Source organism: Coptis chinensis, chromosome 4 (genome assembly GCF_015680905.1).
Source record: "Coptis chinensis isolate HL-2020 chromosome 4, ASM1568090v1, whole genome shotgun sequence".
NCBI lineage: Eukaryota > Viridiplantae > Streptophyta > Magnoliopsida > Ranunculales > Ranunculaceae > Coptis > Coptis chinensis.
In genome coordinates, this window is record NC_141459.1 from 1921029 (window position 1) to 1936059 (window position 15031).

Genomic DNA, 15031 nt, shown 5'->3' on the forward strand with positions numbered 1-15031 from the left:
ACACGTAGGTTATTAGAATTTATCGAACGAACGCAAAATTCTTATCTAATGTAAGTCGAGAAGAATCTCGACGCTAAGAATTCGGTTTCAGGTAATTGTTCCTCTAACTACAGTTAACAAAGCTACATGCTATTTCTAGCACTGTACCTCTGATAGGTCTCCACAGGCTATTTCCAGCCACTACAGGCCCTCACGTCAACGCCAATCATATCATTTCCACTAACAAGTGAGATTTTTTCCAATTCCAACAACAACCAAGTCCACACCTTCAATTCACATTAATTCTAACAATAAAATCGGTGGGTGCTTCTTCTCCTCCACTCAATAATCAACATGAACTGCTTAAAATGGAGTGAATAACAAATTTTTTACTCAGTCAGTAGGAATCGCTCCTTTAGCTTGCTTCTTCACCAATATTGCTCAACTCTAGCTTCTCCAAACTGCTACTGCCAAAATTAAAACCCCCTACATTATTTTTTCGGTAATATATCACAAGTTATCGAAATAAGTTTAAAAATTTGTTTGAAATGAAATTAAACTCACCTCTCGCGGCGATACGACGAAATTCCAATCAATTTGAATCTTCACGCTTGGGTTTAAGTTTTCTAAGATTGGGTGTGAAGAATTGTTGGTTTGGATCGATTGAATTTGGGCGAAATGGGGTTTCTCTCTCCTAGGTTTTCAACTAGCAAAATGGGGAAAAATTTGGGTGCGATATTGGGGTTGTGCGATTTTGTCTGGTGCGATTTTTCTAAGTTTTAGCTAAAAAGACCATCCTACCCCTTACCTTGTAATTTAGCATCCAACAAGGTTTTGATCCCCGTTCTCGCGTGCAACGCCCAAGTTTATGACGCTGATATCAGTAATTGCGACGGTCGTCGGTGACTTGCCCAGTTCTACGGTTTCCGAAGTTTACAGCGACATTCCATATTGACTATGCAAGTAGTTAGTTATGCGCACACGAATTTACTATCTATCGAATTATTTTATCACTTATTATTTATCTTTTTTTTTTTCGATCTTCGTATATTCTAAGTAACCAGTGTTATGAAATCTTAGAATTTGCCAAGTGGTTTCCCTGAACTAACTTGGTTTTTCTCGGTCGGTGTTAAATTAATTTACATTACGTCATGCTAACGACTATCCGATTGGCCACATATGTAATCGTCCCTAAGGTTAGAGTGTCTTTTACTAATTTACCCTTAATAAGAATTCAGGACTTTACAAGTAGTGCATATCGTTTTCTGATTCATAAATCAGAAATTCAAGATATACATGTTAATACGATTATTGAGTCAAGGAATGCTTCATTCTTTGAAAATATGTTTCCGTATAACATGTGTATAGAGCCAAGTTCAACAAAGAAAACTTTAAATGCTACAACTAGTAACCATCCTACACAAAGTGAAATTGAGGAGGAACCTAGACGTAACAAAGGTTAAGGACGTCAACGTCTTTTGGACCTGATTTCTAACATACTTGTTGAAAAATAATCCTCCAACGTTCAAGGAGGCAATGTCATATCCAGAAGCTACTTATTGGAAAGAAGCAATAAATAGCGAGATTGAATCCAAAATGCAAAATCATACATGGGAATTAGTAGATTTACCACTAGGTTCCAAAACTTTGGGATGTAAGTGGATATTCACAAAGAAATTTAAGGCTGATGGATCAATCGACAAGTATAAAGCTAGACTTGTGGTTAAATGCTTTAGATAAAAGGAAGGATTGGATTATTTTGACACTTATATTCTCTAGTTACAAGAATAACTCCATAAGGATGCTAATAGCAATAACATCAATACATGGATTTGAGATACATCAAATGGATGTAAAGACGGCATTCTTGAATGATGAGTTAGATGAAGAAATATACATGGAACAACCCGAAGGGTTTATTGCTCATGGACAAGAAAAGAAAGTTTACAAGCTTGTTAAATCCTTATATGGATTAAAGCAAGCACCTAAACAATGGCATGAGAAATTTGACAATGCAATGTTGTCAAACGGTTTCAAAATAAACGAGTGTGACAAGTGTGTCTATGTCAAAAGCACTCAAAAGGGATGTGTCATTGTTTATCTCTATGTAGACGATATGCTAATTTTGGGTAGTAATATGGATGTCATAAAATCTACTAAACAAATGTTGTCTAGTAAGTTTGACATGAAAGATTTAGGTGTCACTGATGTTATCCTAGGAATTAAGATCTCTAGGATGGAGGATGGACTTGTTCTATCACAATCTCATTACATTGAGACGATTCTTGAAAAGTTTAAGAAATATAACATCACACCAAAAAGGTCACCAGTTGACGTAAATCTTCATTTAGCCAAAAATACTGGAGATAGCATATCTCAACTAGAATACTCTTGTATACTTGGCAGTTTAATGTATATCATGAATTGTACTAGGCCTGACATAACATATTTTGTGAGCAAGCAAAGTCAATATACGAGTAATCCTGGCAGAGATCATTGGACTGCCATACTGAGAGTTTTGGGATACTTAAAATATACTCATAATTTTGGTCTGCACTATACAAGATATCCAACCGTTCCAGAAGGGTACTACGATGCTAATTGGATTTCTAACACTAAAGACTCAAAGTCCACAAGTGGATATGTCTTTACACTTATCCACTTGGAGGTGCAGCTGTTTCTTGGAAATCCTCAAAACAAACGTGCATAGCAAGGTCCACTATGGAATCAGAATTCATAGCATTGGACAAGGCTGGAGAAGAAGCAGAGTGGCTTCAAAATTTCTTAAAGGATATTCCAAACTGGGCTAAACTCATTGCCCACGGTGTGTATATTGTATGATGTACCAATCTGCTATTGGTAGAGCACAGAGTAACATGTATAACGGGAAGTCTCTACACATACGTCATAGACATAACACCGTTAGACAATTGCTCTCAAATGGAGTTATCTCAATCGACTATGTAAGGTCAAAAGATAACATTGTGGATCCGCTTACAAAAGGTTTAACAAGAGAGCAAGTTGAAAGATTATCAAAGGGAATGGGCTTAAAGCATTTGAGATAATCAACAAAAAGTCCTCATAATGGAAAAACCAACCTAATTGACTAGAAATCCCAAGATCTAGGTTTAAAGGGTCAACTGAATTATGTTTGTGACTCAGTTAACACTGGAGAGTAATATTATACTCTAACCCATTCCTATATAAGACAATGCATATCTGCCGCAAGACCCAGGATAAGTCAAACTTTTAATGATTTACTATATCTTGAAAAGTTATGTTATCCAAGTGGAGTATTGTAGAATACTCTTTATAGATATATGTTAGTGCAAAATGGGGCCGCTTCTATGAGAATTTTAAAGGCAAATGTTTTAAAAGCACTATCTGAAACCAAGAAGTGTTCAAGGCCAAAATGAACACAAACGTGAGAACCAACAGTATTCGAGAAGGTACTGCGTGAAGATGATTGTCTAGATTTATACAAACGGCTAACAGTTCAAAGACATTAATTGAAGTCTACTGATCATCCAATTAAATCTGATCGTCTTTCACTAAGGCAAGTTCAAGGCCTCCCATGCTACTTGACCTGATGTGGTATCTTTTTATTTGTAAAAGAACAGAAATCCGATGTTTATGATAGAAGAAGCCAAATTTTCATTAATGTGGGGGATTGTTAGAAAAATAAATTTGCACAAATCCATTAAAATATGAATGAGTAGTTTGTCTCCCAAGTTACCCCACTTGAGATGAAATGAGTTTTTCTTGAAACAGTACATAAAGTAAGAAAAACCTTTTCAAAAGGATACACTTGTTCGAAACAGTGCATTATGTCAAAAGGTGCGACCTTTTGAAATGTGCACTAGTTCGAAATAGTGCATCATGCTGAAAAGGTGTGACTTTTCAAAATAGACACTGGTTCGAAACAATACTTTATACCGAAATGGTGTGTATTTTCGAAACATGTGACTTTTCAAAGAGTTGCTTACTTTTTTCCAAGAGTCACTGTGTTGTTTCGAAGAGGCACCACTTACCTATAAATAATGGTTGAATTTGGACATAAATACACACCATATCACACAAAGTTCTGATCTTTCTTTTCTCCCTCTATTTTTAGTCAAATACTATGTTGTGTTCGCTGATTCTATAGAATTGAAGTGCTAGCTTTCTATATAATGAAATTCATTCTATCTTGGGAGACATTTTCCCATCAACCTTCAAACACCGTGAGGGAGAAAATCTGTCTTAAGGACATAGTGTATCTACACTAGGCTCGGATTTAATTAAGAAGTATAAGACACTTACAAAACAAAAAGTTTGTATAGTTTGGTAATTGGTAAAGAGTAAGTACAATTAAGTTGTATATTCCTAACAATAACAACTTGTTCTAACCAATATGTGCTTAGAAAGATTGGTTTTGCTATTCAGAATGGGCGAATACTACCTACTACAAGTTTACATAAACTCTCACATACTTTCAACACTACTTCATTTCATTTGCGTTTGACACATTTGGTTTTTTTGCACCAGATGCGGTTGAGTTGCTTAGGAAGATGCTGAAAGTGTTAGTCTGTTAGGCAACAATGTGATGATAATTGGTTCTAACGAATATGGGTTTAGGAAGATTGGTTTTGTTATTCAGAAGGGGCTAGCGGCGCAATTTGTAGTCGCGTTTGACCTCTAATTTGTTTGTTTGATTTATTTTTCATATCAATAAATATATTTTTTATTTTTGAAAAAAAAACATATAAATCCATGATATTTCGCTGGCACTAAGCGGATCTGGCATATGGGTACATGATATCGGTATATAGTAATATTTCTCTAGAAAATTACTTATGAGTTAAATTTTCGAATTTCTATAATAAAAAACAATGTAGTTTAATTTTTAGCCACACAATTGATAAACATATATAAAATTAATCATAAATATTACTAAAATGTTATTTTATCGGTTCGGATTCATATCGATTCGGTGGATGACAAATTCGAAACCAAACCAATATCTTATCGGTTCGATTCAGTTCGGGTCAGTAGAAGATAAACAAAATTATCAAAACCAAAACCACATTTTATCGGTTTGGGTCGGGTCCGTTATTGGATTATCAAAACCCGTTGACAGCCCTATATATACGAGACTCTTATCGAGGATTCGTGTCAAATAGGTGTCACTGTTGACGTGAGATAGCATTAAGATTTGCTAGATGCATGTGGCTTGCGATCCGAGACCAGTTGTGCAGAACGATAGTGGCTCTTTCACCTGTCACTGCATTTGAGAAGGCTGCCCCATTTCATCCTCTTTTTTTGCTTAGTTCATTTATAGTACTTTTCATTTTCCACTTTTCCAGTTAGTCAAATTATACATAGATGTTTCTCTCTATCAGTAGTCATCAAGACTCATCAGTACGACTAATTTGATTGAGATCTATCTGACTGTCAGTTGCGTGATGTTCTAGTTGTTGCGACTTACAACAAGATTTTCCAAGTTAGAGTTTCATAATTAGTAAAGCTAACTTATCCAAAAGTATTGATCTTGGGAACATATATTGATTATTGATTTATGAGATATACCATTTTAAAATCAACATCAATTTGTTATTTAAATTGCAACATTGTTAGATTAGCCTCAAACTCCATAAACATTATCAGTTAATATCAGCGAAATATTACTGTGTACCCCTTTCCAGCCCCAATCGGTCGATATACGAGAGAAATATCCGAAAATTACTTATAGGTGAAATTTTCGAATTTCTACTACTTTTTTTTTTTTTTTTTTTTTACTGAAAACTAAACTAACTATATATATATAAGACTAACTTAAAAGTGTAAATTCACAAAACATTTTATTTTATTTTATTTTGTGTAGTTGATAAGTCCTCATTCATACTATAAGTTTGTGCCAATCCCTTTCACCAAGACACCAGATCCGATCGTTTCAATCAATACCTCACTAGCTAAGGACCTCTTCCCATAGACCCTTTGAAAGTTTGCAGTCAAAAAATAAGTGCCACTGATGTACCTGGGGAAAGAGTGCACCGGTATTAAAGGTCACTACCACAAGGTTGGCCATTTGCCTATATCGGTGTCTATCACGAAGGAAACTCTATAGATAAATTTCTATTTCTGTGTGCAATAAGTAGTAAGGATACTATACATACATGTAGAAACTAGAAACAATGTTAGAAGACACGTGTAGTAGGGGTTGAATTTGGCTACTAACAACTCCTAAAAACTACTACTAAAAACCTATAAAGTCTAACTGGTAATCTATAATTTTTATTACTGAAAACTAAACTAACTAAGACTAACTCAAGAAGTGTAAATTCACATTTTTTCCAATTTTTTATTTTTTAAATTTTTAAATTAAAATAACAGTTTTTGTAATTTATCATTCATGCTGTAAGTTTGTATAACCAAAAATTTTCACCATCTAGACAACAACGATCCGATCGTTTATTCAATCAAATCAAAGTCTCTTATTATTCTAATTTATTTTCTCTTATTTCTATAAATTATAAACTTTTATTCACATCCAAATCAAGTCAAAAATGGTTTGCCACACTATTAAAGGAAATACATAATGTGCATTTGTATTAAAAACCAAAAACAACAAAAAATGGCCATTTGCCTATAAAATATATCTATCATGAATCTTAAAACCCAACCCTATAGATTTAATTCCTTATTTCTGGTGCAATTTAGACTTGTGACCCGATACTATACATACATGTATAAACTAGAAACCATGTTAGAAGGCACATGTAGATTTGAAGAACGATGCATTATAATATATGGGGAATAAAGAGAGAAGGAAACCATTTTATTTCATCGAGGAAGTAAATGAGGTATTCTAACCTCTTATTGGAAAATGAAGAGGTTTAATGGCGGCAAAGATAGAGAAGAGAAATGAGAGAATTATGCACTGTTTTAAATTTTGGAAAAATGGTATTTTTTAGAAAAAAAAACAATAATAAAACACTGCATTGGTTAGTCTTGTTTTTTATAATAAAAATTGTATATTACCATTAGACCACCTTGTTTTTTGTCATAGAAATTTGAAAGTTCAACTCATATATAATTTTCCGAAAAAACTAGTGAGAAATAAATGTACCATAGTCCATAGGTATGTAATTTCACTACAAAACCAAATTTAGAGGTGAAGATTTCCTTGTGTAATAAAACCACATACTCTTCATTATCTAAGACTAGTATTTGCCCGTGCCGTACGGCACAGATACGACGGCGCTCCTTACGCACATCCACCTCTCCTCCCGGTACGGCACAGATACGCGTGCTTTCGGCGCCCCCGACGCACATTTGTCCCCTACTCATATTTTCAGAATACGACACAGATACCCCCTCATGTTTTCAGAGCCCAACAACCCATAACCTAGAATGCATTGCTCGAAAACAACGCATAACTGCATAAAAGTTTCGTAATGCATATCACACCCAGAGTCCAAACACCAGAGTGAAATGTTAGTGTAAAATTAAATTTGCAGTTTGAACAAATCTATTTGTCAAAATTGATTTTAAAGTTCAACATATATCAACATCAATGGTTGTTTTCAAACATTATTAAGTTGAACTGTTGAGATGCATCTTTACATGACGCGTCTATGTAAATTAAGCATTACCATGTTTGGCTCTTTTGAAACTCAAGGAAGAAACACACCTGCACATTTTAATGGCCATCTTATATAGATCTGTCATCCTATCCTATTTGCTTGCGAGTCGTTCTAGCGTAACACATGGTGTGACGTATGTTAAAGTGTAACGCAAACCAGTAAGAGTAGCCCACATGGATGGAGACACCTGATACAAAGAACCGGTAACAAAATGAAAAGAAAGACAGAAAGCACATGGAACTCCTACAAAGTAAAGATATATCATCACAGACCACCATGCTGCTTCGTCATCTCATCGTGAATATCAGTGCAAGGCCCAAAATCAAATAATATAAATAAAAGATTAATATATTGTATTGTATCCAAAAAACAATTATATATTGGTTTTAAAAAAAACAATTATTACAAATATATTTAAAATATCGAAAAACTTAAACGATATATAATATCGGTCCCAAAATATTGGAAATATATTGAAAATATCAGATTTATATTTAAAATTTCAATTTTTTTTCAAAGTCAATCGATATATATCGATTATATTAGAAATATCAATTATAAATGGTGCGCCCATAAAGTTTTTCTATCGTCAAATAATGTGGCCATTTTTTATAAATCTCGGAAAAAAATTTTAATATTCGAACTTTGATAAAAATAAAAATATCGATATCGCTTAAGTTTAGGGTTTTGAATTTTTTTGAAAATCAATTTTCTTATAATAATCCGGATTTTTGAAACTTTCTCATGGAAAATTGTTTTTTTAAATCAAATAATATAAATAAAAGATTTGTCACCCTAATATGTTGTGTTTTCACAAATAACCAAATTTTACTGATAATTTCTGTTAGGGTGTCATAAACTTGGGTCATAGAAATTCAAAGTTCCCATAAGTAATTTTCCGTTGTAATAAAAGAACACAATACTCAATCAATGGGTCGGTCTCCAAATTGTCAAAATCACAATAAATAAACTTCCACTACCCACAAAAATTAATAAAGGTCGAACCCAACACCAATTTTTGAATTGAAATATAAATCATTTGTGCTTTTAGTGCCTAAAATGCAAATTGGTGTTCTTCAAAAGCAAAAGCTTATCAAAGTTAAAAAGGAAATATATTTGCAGGGCAAAGAAGAGCTACATCAATTTTAGAAAATAGGATAAATTAATTTTTTGTCAGAATATCCAAATATTTTCTACAAATTGATAATTTAAATAAACCTTAGACAATTTTACACACCCATCAATCAACGGAGAAGAAGAACCCCTATTTTTTCATTTTTTATTTGGGGTTTACTACTTTGCCCAGTTGATAGGTAAATATCCAGGTGGTGCCTTTTGATTTGGTGGCGTTACACTCTCATTGTGTTACACTATAATTTATCATTCCTTTAACATTTATCATTCCTTTAACATTTTTTTTTCCCGATAACCTATCATTCCTTTAACATAGACAATTTTAGAGGAGAAAGTCAAAAGGAATGGTTTATCAATTACTCATTAGAGTCCTGATATCAATAGACCGATCTGTTGGTAATACAGCACAATCTAAACTATCACCATTGGATCTGTTTGAGATATCCACTCAAGTAGGGGCCATCAATCTCTTTCCTGACAAACAAAAAAGGCACAAACCCTTACGTCATTTTTGTTGACTAAATAAATACTTAATAATAAAAACAAAACAAAACAAAGGAAATAATAAAAAGAAAAAGAGTACTCTAAAATATAAAAACTAATAAAACCGAAAGAAAGAAAGAAAGAAAGAGGAGCAAACTTAGGAAAAAAAATATATATGCTTTGAACAAAAATAGAAATATCAACGAAGAAGAAAATGCACCAATGTCCTAAAAAAAAAAAAGAAGAAAGATCCAGACTATTTCCTCTCTCTTTCTCTATGATTATTTTCATTTCAAAAAAAATTTGTTGATTCCCTTTAGTTGTTTCTTTCTGCCCTGTTTAAAAATCTACTTAATCAATGTTGTTGTAAGAATCCAATTGGTTGGTATAGCGGTGGTTACTAGCGGGAAAGGGGGGCCAGGGGTAGAGCAGTCCGATGCACGCTATGAAGGGATTATCGCGGCGTAGGGGATAACTACTTTTATGGGCCCGAGGCAAGATAGGCGGAAGACGCGGGAGTAGGGTAGCGCATTGCGGAATACAAAGGTACAGTGAAAACCCTACACGTGAAAGGCCGAGAAGAGATGGATGGAAGGACAGGTGGACGGCTGCGATATAAGAGAGGGAGTATAAAAAGAACAGTGATGGAGAGAGAAAGGGGGATGTGAGGATATCCAACCGAGTGTGAGACGCAACAGTTGGCTGTTACAGACTTTGTACTAGGTGTGCATTTCTAATTGTGAGTGGGTTTTATTCATTACACATGTTCAATTAAACCTATTTTTTCTTAGTATGAATTGAATCTATTAAAATTCAATTTGGGTATTTGAATTTGGTTATATTTTCTTTATTTACTTCCTTATTCCATATCATATCAATTAGTTGTATTTGGTGTATTGTTTTAAATTAGGGTATTTGGTAGATAATGACGAAGCTCTTGTTATTGTCAATTTTAAAGCTAAATTCAAAATGCAAAGTTTGTATGATTCGATTCTTTTGGTTGGCGTAATTGAAATTCTAGCTAGCAAGTATACTCAGAAACTTAAATTGCAATTGCGAGGTAATTTATTCCTTTGTACGATTAAATTTCTTAGTTGCGTAACTACCGCTATGTAATAATATCCTTAGTTGACTGATCTCGTTGTTGTAAGAATCTCATGGGTGGTTGCTTCTGATGTTGTACCAGGTACGTAATTTTCCTTAGTATGAAACTATTAAAATGGTATATAATTTGTTGGATTTTCTTTTTGTTTATTTTCTTATTCCATATCATATAAATAAATGAGTACTCAAATAAATTCCATTTGTGATATTGTTCCAAATTGGAGTACATAATTAATATTGGTATTGTTGGTCTTGTTACTGTCTATTTTATTAGTTAAATTGCCTTTGGCGAGGTAAAATTCACTTCTTATCATTGGCGTAATGGAAATTTTGGCAAGTGTTCTCAACACAAAATAGGGTAGTGCTGGTGGAATTTTAATTGCACCAAGTGGCAGATGTTGCTATGACAATGTAATTATTTTTTATTGTGGCAATTTAAGCGTATGAGTTCATCGGATGCATAATTTCTTTTTACAACAGTGTGTTATGTTCTCACGACAATAAAACTGGTGTTGTTGTATATAAAACAGTGTGTTATTCGGAAAAAAAAAACATAACTCCAAAGTGGATCTTTAGCTCAAAATGGTAGAGCTCTTGGAATTAGAAATCAATTTTTGCATGCATATATTCCAAGAAGATGGTGGTTCGAATCCACTGAGATCCTTGCTTGAAATTGTGAGGCTTTCGTAGATATTAGGAAAATAATTACATCATGTCCAAGAGTTAAAGTGAGAGTCATATTTTAAGGGAATTGTGGTGGAATTCAATAAAAAGCTTGGTATGATAGTGGAACACAAGAAATTGATGGTAATGGTGGTGGAACACAAGAAAATACCAATAGTGGTGGTGGTATTTCATCACTAAATCTACTATACTAATTTCTTAGGTAAATCTCCCCCCTTCATCTTTAACTCTAGCCTGAATCTTACCTGAACCTAACCGAACCTAGCCTGAAACTAGTTTAAACATGTGTTTGGAATACCTCTTACAGGGAGGTAGGGAGTTACAAAGGAAAAAAAAGAAAAAAACCGAAAAATATGGTATGGAATGGAGGGAGAACGAATTCTGGATAGTACTACACAAAGAAGATAAGGAATGGAGGGAGAACGAATTCTGGATAGTACTACACAAAGAAGATAACGAATTCTGGATACGAGGGAATCAAGCCTTCATTTGAAACAATCTTGTCCATTGTCTCAAGCAGGGAAGCCATTGAAACCCACAGTGTGGCACTCTTTTTTATATCCCTTTAAATCTTGTTTTTCAAGACATTCAAAAATTCTTTTACTACTTTTTTTTTTCTGGCGCTATTTGGTCGGTCTTTTCTTGTTTCCAAGCTAACAACCTACTATCCGAACAACCTGTATTCTAGGTTTTCGGTCTCTTGATTTTGGGTTTCCACACTAACTTTCTTTATGTCTTATGGCTGGATCACGTTTCTACCGAATGAAAGTTTGATGGATCTTCGAGAAGAACTGGACAAGATCCGGGCAGATATCCCCGCAGATAGACCTACACGACTATCGGTCGACTACCTATATACCTATGCAGATACCATACCACCCTACCTCGGAAGCATCGAAACTTCAAATATCGAGGAAGAGTACATATACTTCTCTCAATCAACCGACAAAGCCACCGCGCCAACCAAAAAACACACTCCAGTTCACAAAAACAAAAAAAACCGCTATATATCATCCAAAATCCAACCCCATATGCTCTCATGGAGAACATCATCCATGTTCTTGCACAAGTTCATCTAATAAACTCCAAGGAATCAACTCCACTGATGGAGATCCCACGAGATTTGATGCTCCAAACTAGTATAAAATGGAAAACTTCTTTGATCGGAAAACTCTTCACCGATACCCAACTAGACCCAAATGAAGTGATGAGGGCTATAAGGGCAAAATGGAACCTAAAACAGAAGTTACATATATAGTTGTAACACAAGGAAACCTCTTCATTATCAGCTTTGAGAATGAGATTGATAAAAATAAAATCCTCAAGAATGAACCATGGCAGATTATGGGGTATCTCCTAGTACTCAAGAAGTTTTCCCTCCATCTCTCACCACAACAGATTGCTTTTGACACAGCCCTCTTTTGGATCACCTTTACTGGGTTACAATTAGAGCATCAATCACCTGAAGTGATAAAGCTACTAGCTGCTGCTGCAGGTACCTTCCGAGAGGTTGATCCAGCAGAAAACGCACCAAGAATGGCAGCTGGGTATAGAGCAAGAGTAGAGGTGGATCTTCATAAGCCACTTAGTCAAGGAACAATGACAGAAACTCTATATAAGGGACCAACATGGGTTGGATTTGAATATTCAAGTGTTCCTTTCCACTCTTGCAAAAAATGTTTTCGATTCACCCATGATACCGCCATGTGTAATGAAGCACCACCAACAGTGACCGAACTTCTTCGGATCACGACAATAGGGGGCAAATTCCAACAACAAATTCACTTATCCGGGAAGAGAAATCATTCCACAAGTACTCAAAGAGATAACAAGTAACATGATTTCAAATAAAACAAGGCATCATCAAAGCAGTTTTGAGGAAACTGTGGATTTATCATGTGTAGATCGTGTGACAACTATCGAAAAAGTTGCGGTGGCTCTAAGGAAAGAAAAAATGGTGCAAATCACGAAATAGCTGAACCAGTTGAAAAACTGGATATCAAGAAACCAGGCTTAGAAGGGATGGAGATTTGCTGTGATCCATATTCAAGTCCGAAACCAATCAAAGTGTTTAAACCAAAGGCCATAAAAAGAAAGCCCAACCCTTACCAAAATCCAACCCAAACAACACCACTCCTTTCTTCACTACCAACCAAACTTACCCAAAAACTATCAAAATCACCGACTTCACGGTTTCATCCCAAACCCCTAGACCACCAAAACCGGCATCGGTTTTCATAAACTAACCGAAACTATCCTCAATAGAAAAAGAAGATTGATGGAGTCAAAGGACTCATGTCCTCTAAAGAAAAGACAATCAAAGGTTTCATTTTCTGACCCAACAACAATAAAAAAAAAACAGATCTAGAGGATGAAAATTTCTATATCCCTCTTCCACCACCATCAAATCCAATCTCAACAAATCAAGATGTCATCCAACTCATATAGCCAAATGCCACAATTCCAATGGGAGAAGGAGAAAACTTTACAACAACACCAACCACAAATCCATCAAATTCGGTCCCTTCAAATGAGGCTATCATTGATATGATTCACAGCCCAAATGTGACACAGCTACTTCTAGCTTAGGGTTTGGTGATCAAATCTCTCTGGAATGAACATGGTTGGGATCATAACAACCAACTCTCAGATGAAACCACACATCATTTAGTTGACAGTACTAATGTTGATCACTACCATCATGCTGAATGGGAGAAAGACATGGCAATACAAATGAGTATTGAAGCACATATCTCTTTTGACGCCTCCTTGGTAACTCCAATCTCTGAAGATCCATCAAACTTGCATATATGGGAAATTGGCTCTGGCTCTGGATCTTCATCTCAAAACCAGGTTCCCCTGTCCCCCAATACTCTAATTCTTAAACTTTATATCCAGCTTGTTCATATTGGTTCAAAATGTGTTTATAAAAGTCTACCTGGGTTTACAAATGCATATATATGTCTTGCTTATCATAAAAGTATTATGAGTAAAAAATCCATGTTAAATATCCAATATATTAACTTGTCTAAGCTTTTCGCCATCACTCATCATCCATGAGTTTGTCATGTCTATAAATAACAATCTTCTCTATATGCAAATTACATTTTACATTATGATGGCGAGATTGTTTCACATGGATCTTTAAAAGCATGAAGAGTAGATGTATAACATACTATCATTGTTGCCGCTTAGCTCCCCTAGCCTCAAATGGGTTTGTGGTGAACCGGATCGGTCCACCGATGGAGTTAATATATGAAGACGCTTTCACGAATTGTAGAGGGTGTGGAAATGCTTCCACTATGAGACACTTACATGATCTTATCTCTGTAAATAATCCTGATATTGTGTTCCTTTCTGAAACTAAAGCTTCGATCACTACAATCAATTCACTCATCCATCAATTCAATTACCCATACCATTTCATTATACCACCTATTCATTTTGCTGGAGGTATGTGCCTTCTTTGGAAGGAAGGAGTTGATCTTAGTATTCTTGACTCAACGACAAACTCAATCACCTCTGAACTTAATAGAGGTACTATACACAGATGGTAGCCTGTTTCTTTTATGGTAGCCCTTACAAACATCTTAGGAGTCAAAGTTGGGACCCGGTTAGAAAACTTTCAAATTATAACTGCCCTATCTTGGTTATTGGTGATCTAAATGTCATTCTCTCCCCTGATGAAGTGTTAGGAGGGAAACCTTATGAATATAATGATGGTGAACCTGTTCATGATATCATCAATACTCAAGGGTTTATTGATTTAGGTTTTAAAGGCTATCCTTACACTTGGTCTAACAAGCGAACTGCTCCGGATAATATCCATAAAAGATTGGATAGAGCTCTTGTAAATTCTGAATGGTTACTTTTATTCCCTGAGGCTGTCTTATCTCACAAAGCAGCTATAGGTGAAGCTTTTGTTAAACATTTTAAAACTTTTCTCAATATTCCTTTTCAGGCTAACACTAATAATATCTCTTCTCTTTTCCCTTTAATCATTTCTCAAGAGGAAAATGAGG

The 15031-nt window shown here is 34.9% G+C and overlaps 1 protein-coding gene across 1 annotated transcript; it reads left to right on the forward strand.

Annotated features, from left to right (window-relative positions):
* The first annotated feature begins 12236 nt into the window (after positions 1-12236).
* LOC147501118 (uncharacterized) lies at positions 12237-12845 on the forward strand. The gene has a single exon (XM_086603732.1). The coding sequence runs from the start codon at positions 12237-12239 to the stop codon at positions 12843-12845; it is 609 nt and encodes a 202-aa protein (XP_086459858.1).
* Positions 12846-15031: the final 2186 nt, after the last annotated feature.

Bases quoted from the DNA above. Each gene is read 5' to 3' on its own strand.
- LOC147501118 (XM_086603732.1), top strand. From the start codon at position 12,237: ATGGAACCTAAAACAGAAGTTACATATATAGTTGTAACACAAGGAAAC.